We start from the raw sequence: 9,890 nt of genomic DNA, 5'->3' as shown, positions 1-9,890 counted from the left end.
TATAAATCACATAGGTGAAAATAAATTAGTTTTGTGTATAATTCAATGTATTCCAAGAAATTAACATGTTGGAATAGAACCCCTAGTCATCACATGGGATATTTTATCATCCTACACAGTTGCCTCACAAGACTCTCCTGTCCTTCCCCTTCCTCAGTCTCTGTTCACCGCTTATTTATTTTCTACCTTTCATCAGAGAACTGGAATTACAGAGCATCAAGTCATTTCTTTCCTTTATCTAATCCATTTGGGATTCACCCATTTCATGTAACTATTCTCACCTTCTTCATCACTGATTGCCATGCCTTTGTGTGTCGTGGCAAAAAACTGGCAAAATATCTGAATAGAAACCTCGTAAGAAGGAGATTTAGATGGCTAGTAAGCAGAACGATACTCCACATCTTTTGTAACTGATAAAAGTTGCAAACAAAACTTTATATGCCTCAGTACAGGGGAATGCCAGGGCCAAAAAGTGGGAGTGGGTGGGTAGGGGAGGGGGGAGGGTATGGGGGACTTTTGGGATAGCATTGGAAATGTAAATGAGGAAAATACCTAATAAAAATATTTAAAAAAAGTTGCAAACAGATTAAAAGTTGAAACTTAAGTCAGATACTACAAGGCACCAAGTAGAACAATTAGGTTAAATGCCTGACTGTTCAGCACAGACACATGTATCTGCTATTCCAGAATTGTGCCGGCTGAAGCAGGAGGACCACAGGTTCCTGACCAGCTTTTGATATTTATAACAACAAGACTGGACAAGCACCCACTTTTGGTGAGGACGTGGAACAGCCCAAATTTACATACACTGCAGCCAGGAAAGCCAAGGGACATGCTTGCTGCTACCCATTCTGGACTTTTATATGTGAAAAGCGAGCTCTCTGTGTGTTTTCCTGGTATGTTGATGACATCCAAATTTAGTTTGCTTTCTTTCTTTTTTTTTCCTCTTAGTGTACAAAGCAGTGGGTTGTTATGACTTTTTTTTTTTTTTTTCATAGCAGCCTTATTTATTATAGCCAGAAGCTGGAAAGAACCCAGATGCCCCTCAACAGAGGAATGGATACATTAAATGTGGTACATTTACACAATGGAATACTACTCAGCTATTAAAAAAATGAATTTATGAAATTCCTAGGCAAATGGATGGACCTGGAGGGCATCATCCTGAGTGAGGTAACCCAATCACAAAGGAACTCGCACAATATGTACTCACTGATAAGTGGATATTAGCCCAGAAACTTAGGATACCCAAGATATAAGATACAACTTGCCAAATGCATGAAATTCAAGAAGAATGAAGACCAAAGCGTGGACACTTTACCCTTTCTTAGAAATGGGAACAAAACACACATGGAAGGAGTTACAGAGACAAAATTTGGAGCTGTGACGAAAGGATGGACCATCTAGTGATTGCCATATGCAGGGATCCATCCCATAATCAGCTTCCAAATGCTGACACCATTGCATACACTAGCAAGATTTTGCTGAAAGGACCCAGATATAGCCCTCTCTTGTGAGACTATGCCAGGGCCTAGCAAACACAGAAGTGGATGCTCACAGTCAGCTATTGGATGGGTCACACGGCCCCCAATGGAGGAGCTAGAGAAATTACCCAAGGAGCTAAAGGTAACTGCAACCCTATAGGTGGAACAACAATATGAACTAACCTGTACCCCGGAGCTCTTGTCTCTAGCTGCATATGTATCAAAAGATGGCCTAGTCGGCCATCACTGCAAAGAGAGGCCCATTGGACTTGCAAACTTTATATGCCCCAGTACAGGGGAATGCCAGGGCCAAAAAGTGGGAGTGGGTGGGTAGGGGGTTGGGGGGGTGGGTATGGGGGACCTTTGGGATAGCATTGAAAATGTAAACGAGGAAAATACCTAATTAAAAAAAAAACAAAAAAAAAAGGAAAAAAAAAAAGAATATGCCTTAGAGGTAGATCTCATGGAGACATTTTCTCAACTGAGCCTTTCTTCTGACAACCGTAGTTTGAAACAAGTTGACAAAAACTAACCCATATGGGGCTGGTGAGATGGCTCAGTGGGTAAGAGCACCCGACTGCTCCTCCGAAGGTTCAGAGTTCAAATCCCAGCAACCACACGGTGGCTCACAACCATCTGCAATGAGATCAGACTCCCTCTTCTGGTGTGACTGGTGTGTCTGAAGACAGCTACAGTGTACTTACATATAATAAGTAAATAAATCTAAAAAAAAAAACAACCCATATACCTTAAGACAAATGCCCTTTTTAAAATAAAAATAATTATTTATTTTATGTATCTGAATACACTGTATATATCTTCAGATATACCAGAATAGGGTATCAGTCCCCATTACAGATGGTTGTGAGCCACCACGTGCCCGCTGGGAATTGAACTCAGGACGACTGGAAGAGCAGTCAGTGTTCTTAACCACTGAGCCATCTCTCCAGCCCCACAAATGCCTTTTCATAATTGTGATTTTTTTTTCTGGAATAAAGAGCCAAGCTGACTGCTCTGTGATCTGTTGTGTCATCTCTTAGGTAGGTTGAGTCAGGAAGATGGCTTGCATCCATTAACCTTATGTATGGTTTTTGGAGATAGATCTGAATTAGGAGAGAACTTTCCTAGAATCACAAAGCCTGGGCTAGCTCTTCTGCACCCCATGACCTTGATGTGGTGGGTCATGCCTGTTATGCAAGAATTCAAAGGTTTGAGGCCAGAAGATTGGAAGTTCAAGGTCATCATTGGCTCTATAACAAGGTGGAACCTTCCTGGGCTACATACTTGTTGCTCAAAGAAATTTAAACTGCGTTTAGGAGGGAGATGAGCCCTAGTTGTTTGTCAGAAGGCAGTTTCAAAGACCATTCCAGCATGCCAAATAGAGAAATGTAATCATGCCTGAGAGCCAAGTCAGACTTGGTCCCACACACCTTTTATCTCAGCACCTAGCAGACAGACAGACCCAGGGATATCTCTGATTTTGAAGCAGCTTGGTCTATATAAAGAATTCCAAGGCAGGCAGAGCTATATAATAAAACCCCATTTAAAAATAAAAGAATGGGATATGATCCAGCATGATGACTTACACTTATTACAACAAGAGACAGAAACAGTGTTGTCATACCTTTGAGCCTAGCCTAGACACACATACAACAACATCAAGAAGAAAAAGAAACAAACAGTCAAGGAAGGTTGTGCACCATTTAATTTCAGTCATCCAGAGGCAGAAGCTGGGAAGAGCCAGATGCCCCTCAACAGAGGAATGAATACAGAAAACATGGTGTGCAGGGAATAGAGTGGAGCAGAAACCAAAGGAAAGGCCATCAAGACACTGGCCCACCTTGGGATCCATTCCACTTGCAGACAGCAAACCCAGACACTATTGCTGATGCCAAGAAGCACTTGCTGACAGGAGCCTGGCATGGCTGCCCCCTGAGAGGCTCTACCAGAGCCTGACCAATATAGATGTGGATGCTCACAGCCAAGCCTCAGACTGAGCATGGGGACCCCAATGGAGGAGTTAGGGGAAGGACTGAAGGAGTTTGCAACCCCATAGGAAGAACAACAATATCAACCAACCAGAGTCCCCAGAGCTCCTAGGGACTAAACCATCAATGATAGTGTACAAATGGAGGGACCCACGACTCTAGCTGCTTTTGTAGCAGAGGATTGACTTATCTGGCATCAATGGGAGGGGAAGTCCTTTGTCCTGTGGAGACTTTATGCCCCAACATAGGGGAATGCTATAATAGTGAAGTGGGAGTAGGTAGGTAGATGGGGGAAGCTCCCTCATAGAAGCAGGGGAAGGGGGCATGGAACAGAGGGTTTGCAGAAGGGAAAATGGGAAGGAGGATAACATTTGAAGTGTAAATAAAGTAATCAATAAAAAACAAAACAAAAAAACCCAGCCAGGTATGGTGGCGCACATCTTTAATCCCAGCACTTGGGAGCCAGAGGCAGACGAATTTCTGAGTTCAAGGCCAGCCTGGTCTACAGAGTGAGTTCCAAGACAGCCAAGGCTATACAGAGAAACCCTGTCTCGAAACCAAAAAAAAAAAAAAAAAAAAAAAAAAAAAAAAAAAAAAAAACCAAACCAAACCAAAAAAATACCCAAGAGACAGAAACACTGTTGTCATGTCTGAGTCAAGCCTTGGCAGACATACAAAACCATCAAGAAGAAAAGCACATAGTCAGTCATGGCTGTGCTCTGCTTTCCTTTCAATGCGCCACAGGCAGAAGCTGAGGGAGGTCGTCTACATAGTGAGATCTAAGCCAGCCCACGGCACAACATGATTATTTTGAGGCTAGAGAGATGCCTAAAGGGTTAAGAGAGTAGAGACTGCTTTTTCAGAGCCCCCATGCCAGGTGGCTTAAAACCACCTGAATGTAACGACAGATCCCATGCTACCCCAAGGGTTCCTGCATCTTGTCCTGTCTCAACTTTTTCTTTTTTGGTACTAACTTATAAGAAGCGAAGGGCATTATATCTAATCTCTGCCTGACCCACCGAAAGAAGTGCTCATGGTCCTGTTTGAGAATGGGGTACAGGAAGACATAGTCAGCATGAACACTTATTGGTTGCACCATCTCTGTTGTGTGATCTTCCTCCTCTTTCTCCTCTGATTGTGTTGGTGGGACTCGGAGAAGATCCCGTGTTGGAGTCCATATTTCCAGGAAGTCACAGTTGACATCCACCAAATTGAGCTCTTTCAGTCTACACCTCTTAGGCCGAACCTTCTGGCTACTCAGCCAATCCACTGCATCCAACACAGCCTGGAAGGTATCAACATGGTAATAATCCATCAGGGGGCCAATATAGAGGTTTGGGTAGGGCCAATTTGCCACCATGTGCTTCACAAGTTTTACGTGTCTTTTAATGAAGGCATTCTTGAACAGTAGGGGGAAGAAGACTTTGGGCAGGTCCTTCAGAGCAGAGACAGCTGTGTCTTCATTACTCGCCAGCTTCTGGATCGCCAGCTGTTGGAGTGTGGGGAGATCCTGGAAGCCCATCCTTAGGGATTCCGGTAGAGGGGTCCAGACATAAACACAGATGACAGGTCTCCTAGCAGGGTGAGGAGGTGACTCCAAGATTCCCAGTCATGACTTTTTTTTTTCATACACACAGTCTGTCTGTCTGTCTGTCTGGGGTCCACAGGTGTCTGGGAGTCTAGGGCAATGTGCTAATGGAGTGCCATATACACTTGTGAGAGTGACGATTGCAATGAAAATGCTGCGGGCTAAAACTGGTTTCTGAGCCTGAATGCTGGCATTCTCATGGATCTGTCTTGATGTTGATTCTCTTATGAGTTACACTCTCTTTAGTGTGTCTGCTTGTCTACTACAGCTCAACTGTTTGGTTTTCAAAAATTATAAAGAAGAGATTTATTTCTTTTTTATCTTTTTTAAATTTTATTTTATTTTTAATTTATGTTTTGTATTCCATATTCCATTCCCTGTCACCCCCATCCACCTTCCAACTGTTCCACATCCCACACCTCTTCCCTACCCCACCCCATCTCCACTTGGATGCACCTACTCCCCACACCACATGCCCTCTAAACTCCCTGGGGCCTCCAGTCTCTTGAGGGTTAGGTGCATCATCTCTGAATGAACACAGACCCGGAAGTGCTCTAATATGTGTGTTGGAGGCATCCTATCAGTTGGTGTATGTTTTCTGTTTGGTGGTCCAGTGTTTGAGAGATCTCAGGGGTCCAGATTAATTGAGACTGCTGGTCCTCCTACAGGATTGCCCTTCTTCTCATCTTCTTTCAGCCTCCCCTAATTTAACAATTGGGGTCAGCTGCTTCTGTCCATTGGTTGGGTGCCAATATCTGCATCTGACTCTTTCAGCTGCTTGTTGGGTCTTTTGGAGGGCAGTCATGATAGATCCCTTTTTGTGAGCGCTCCATAGCCTCAGTAATAGTGTCAGGCCTTGGGACCTCCCTTTAAGCTGGATCCCACTTTGGGCATGTTGCTGGACCTTCTTTTCCTTAGGCTCCTATCCATTTCCATCCCTGTAATTCTTTCAGACAGGAGCAATTATGGGTCAGAGATGTGACTGTGGGATGGCAATCACAAGAAGAGATTCATTTAGTTCATAGTTTCAGAGTCTGAAAATCCAAGATCATGCAACTTTATATTTTTAGCCTCCGATGAGGACCCAATATCAGATAGCAGGACTATGGGCTACTGAGATAGATTACATAATAAAATGAATCCAGAGACAATGGGCCCTACAGACCTTTTTATGAGTGTGACCCTAGTGATGCAAGGATGTCTCAATATTATTTACTTCTTTTATAAACAACCATATTATGAATTCTTTGATGATTTTGTGCATGCACAAAATGCACTTATCTGAGTTCTTCCCTCTAATTTCTCCAGCTTCACCTCCACTTCCCTGCCTGCTCCCAAGTTTGTTTCTTCTTCCTCTTCCTCTTCCTCTTCCTCTTCCTCTTCCTCTTCCTCTTCCTCTTCCTCTTCCTCTTCCTCTTCCTCTTCCTCTTCCTCTTCCTCTTCCTCTCCTTCTCTTTCGACTTCTCCTTCCTCCTCCTCCCCCTCCCTCTCCCCTCCTCCTCTTCTTCTTCTTCTTCTTCTTCTTCTTCTTCTTCTTCTTCTTCTTCTTCTTCTTCTTCTCCTTCTCCTTCTCCTTCTCCTTCTCCTTCTCCTTCTCCTTCTCCTTCTCCTTCTCCTTCTCCTTCTCCTTCTCCTTCTCCTTCTCCTTCTCCTTCTCCTTCTCCTTCTCCTTCTCCTTCTCCTTCTCCTCCTCCTCCTCCTCCTCCTCCTCCTCCTCCTCCTCCTCCTCCTCCTTCTCCTTCTTCTTCTTCTTCTTCTTCTTCGTCTCCTAACCTTTAAGTCCAATTTGTATTACCTATATACTCATGGATGTGGAACTATCTACTGGAGTGTGGTCAACCTCCCAGGGATGACATCCTAAAAGAAAACTGACTTTCTCCACTTCCCAGAAGCGGTCAATTATAAATAGCTCCTCAATTAAGTGTATGGACTCATGAGCCCCTTCCTTCTACAAGTTAGCACGTTGACTGGTTTACTTTTTAGTAGATCTTGTGCAGACAATAACAGCTGTTATGAGTTCATGAATGCAATGCCCCTGTAGTGTTCAGAAGACACTGCTTCACTCTGGTTCTCACCTTAGGCTCTACAATTGATCCATCCTGTCTTCCCTCACAGGTAAGTACCTGAGCCTCAGGAGGAGGGGCGGTGATACAGATGTCCCATTAATGTTTAAGCACTACACAGACACACCTTTCCTGCACTTTGTACAGTCAACAGTTATCTTAGGGCTCTAGATTAACTCATTGGACCTTAGTTTCTCCATAAAGAGAGTGGAGATCAGAATAATATTTGCCTTTTTAGGGTTCTTAAAGAGATTAGAAAGATAAGATAGGCAAAATATTAAAACATTTGGGATTAATACGAACACTTGTTCTTCCAGTATGTTTTTAGCAGCCCAATCACCAATGCAGAGTCTTCGTGAGATCCTGCAACACAAGGATCTACTGTCTTATTTGTTCTTTCTGAGCATAAGAGTTGTACTACAGTTATTTCAATTACCATTTGCCTCTTTACAATTCTGGAAGACATTATTTGAATTCCAGTGTTTACAAAGACATCAAAAACAACTAATGGAGGATGACTGAACTCATATCATAGAATTAATTATGCACAGATTACTACACCGTTCACTTCTGCACAAACACAATTAAAAATGATAGCCAGATAAATATATGCCATACTCAATGTTTCTTACTAACTTGTTTCCAGGGACTTTTGAAAAAAAAAAAATCCAACACTCCATGGATACTGCTGAGGATGTTGTTCCTGGGTTCTTCATTTGTCTCTTCTCTTTCTCTGCAGTTCAATGATTGTTATTGATCGACTTCCTTGTTCCACACTGGGCAGTAACTGCTGCTGGAGCTGTTTCATGTCTCTGTGTCACTCCCTTGATTTAAGACTGATACACAGATCACAAGGATGTCCAAGTGCTGCTGTACATTTCTATGACTCTCACAAAGCTGTTACTATTACAGATGTTTCAGATGTTTATCCCTTCTTAAAGGGCCTTACAGGCATGGTTGCCTGTTACAAATTGCCTTCTCCATTAATTGGTAAGTAGTAATTATCTCAATAGAAGGAGTTGGACAAGCCAGCCAACATAATCTACAAGGCAGCATATAAAGTGAAAATTGATGGATATTTGCTTTAAAAAAAACCCTGTTTTCAAGATAGTGGCAAAATTACATAAGACCATCAGTAGAGTCTGTTGAAGCATGGGCCCTTTGCATCTTCGAGTTGCACTCTTGAGATCCTTCATGCTTTCCTTGTATTTTACATAACACAATCACCCATTTCTCTGCTACATGAATTCACATTCTATCTTCTGCCATCTTTTTAACCATAGCAATAGTATGGAGTTGAATGTGTTACCCTCATGATTCTAGTGGCTTAGTCACTCTACAGCAATTAATTGTACACTTCAATATTACAAACGGAGGCAAAGTAAGCCCTGTGTTGTTCATGATAAATATTTACTGTGCATCAATAAGTAAAAGGCAAAGCAGTATACAAAGAAACAAGAGTCAAGCATGGTAGCACAGATCTGTAATCACAACACCTGGAAAGGAGGCAGGAAGACCAGGAGTTTAAAATCATACTTGGTAACATAAAGATTTTGAGTCTGGCATGTGCTATATGAAAGTCTGTTTTAAAAATAAAGAGAAAGAAAGGAAGACAGAGAAACAGAAAAAAAAAGGAAAGAAAGAAGAAAGAAAGAATATAAAGAAAATAAAGGAAGGAAGGAAGGAAGGAAGGAAGGAAGGAAGGAAGGAAGGAAGGAAGGAAGGAAGATGGAGAAACTAAGGGGGCATAGACCCTATAATACAAAGGACTACTTTTGAATTCCAGGCTATAACAGTTTGGCCTTAAATGGCTTTTCTCTGTTACCATCTGCCAATTTTCCTGTCAGTAGCGTTTAGCCTAATGGTTAAGATAATAAAGTTGATACAGTTAGAATTAAATATATTTTGGCACTGGGGACAGTATTTGACACATAATAAGTGCTCAAAACTTCAGCCATTTCTCTTTGTTTCCATATTTGGTCCAGGAAAAAACATGTAACATCCCTATCCTTGACTTTTATGAGCAAAATTTGGATCAATATAGGCTATCTGTTCTAGTACAAGCTGACATTTTGCTTGTCATACATAACGCAATAAATATTAGCTCTGGATATACTTCAAGATTAGAGTCTATAAGACACATGTATTTGCTGACTTAGCAGTTGGTGGGCTCCCAAGTAGAGGTGTGTGCATGTGCTGAAGATGAAAAGAAAGTGAGTGTTTCCCCTCCTCCTTTGCCTCTCTTATTTTTCTTTTCTTTCATTTCTCCCCCCCTCTACCTCTGTCTTTTCCTGTCCTTGTCCTCAAAGAGGGCAGCACAGTTTCAGACCTAGAGAATGGATTCTCTTCTAAGAAACTCACAGCACACTGAAGAAGAGTACTAAAAAAATTGAATGGATTTAAAATGTGACAATCTGGGAGAACACAAATGAATGATACACACACACAAATATAATGTGTGCTTTGAGACTCTAGGATACCTACTTGGGGATGGCAGCTTCTGAGCCAGCAATGCAGGGATAATTGGGGACATAACAGGAGAAGAATCTTAGAGAGCCCCATCTCTAAGTGCCAGGCACAGCGAGAACTTAGAGTATTCTCTTCATATTCCACAAGAAGTTTGTGTATAGAACAGAAAATGAAGGCTGATAATTGTGATTTAATTGTATTTTAATTCATAGCAAATGTGGATGCGGAAACAGTGAAATCAGAACAGCCAGGTTTTTAGTTTGTCTCTTCCTGTCATTCTGACCCAGCTTGTACTCCA

The 9,890-nt window shown here is 42.2% G+C and overlaps 1 protein-coding gene across 1 annotated transcript; it reads right to left on the bottom strand.

The window, feature by feature from the left end:
* Positions 1-605: 605 nt before the first annotated feature.
* Gm52257 (predicted gene, 52257) lies at positions 606-4,994 on the bottom strand. The gene is made up of 2 exons (XM_030249384.1): positions 4,492-4,994; positions 606-612 (listed from the first exon to the last, which is right to left on the bottom strand). The coding sequence occupies exons 1-2, from the start codon at positions 4,992-4,994 to the stop codon at positions 606-608; spliced, it is 510 nt and encodes a 169-aa protein (XP_030105244.1).
* Positions 4,995-9,890: the final 4,896 nt, after the last annotated feature.

Source organism: Mus musculus, chromosome 16, assembly GCF_000001635.26.
Source record: "Mus musculus strain C57BL/6J chromosome 16, GRCm38.p6 C57BL/6J".
Classification (NCBI taxonomy): domain Eukaryota; kingdom Metazoa; phylum Chordata; class Mammalia; order Rodentia; family Muridae; genus Mus; species Mus musculus.
Note: the sequence above shows the minus strand (reverse complement) of the source record. Positions and strands in the feature narration are given on the sequence as shown.

Excerpts from the sequence above, each read along its gene's own strand:
- Gm52257 (XM_030249384.1), bottom strand. The coding sequence starts at position 4,994 with ATGGGCTTCCAGGATCTCCCCACACTCCAACAGCTGGCGATCCAGAAG.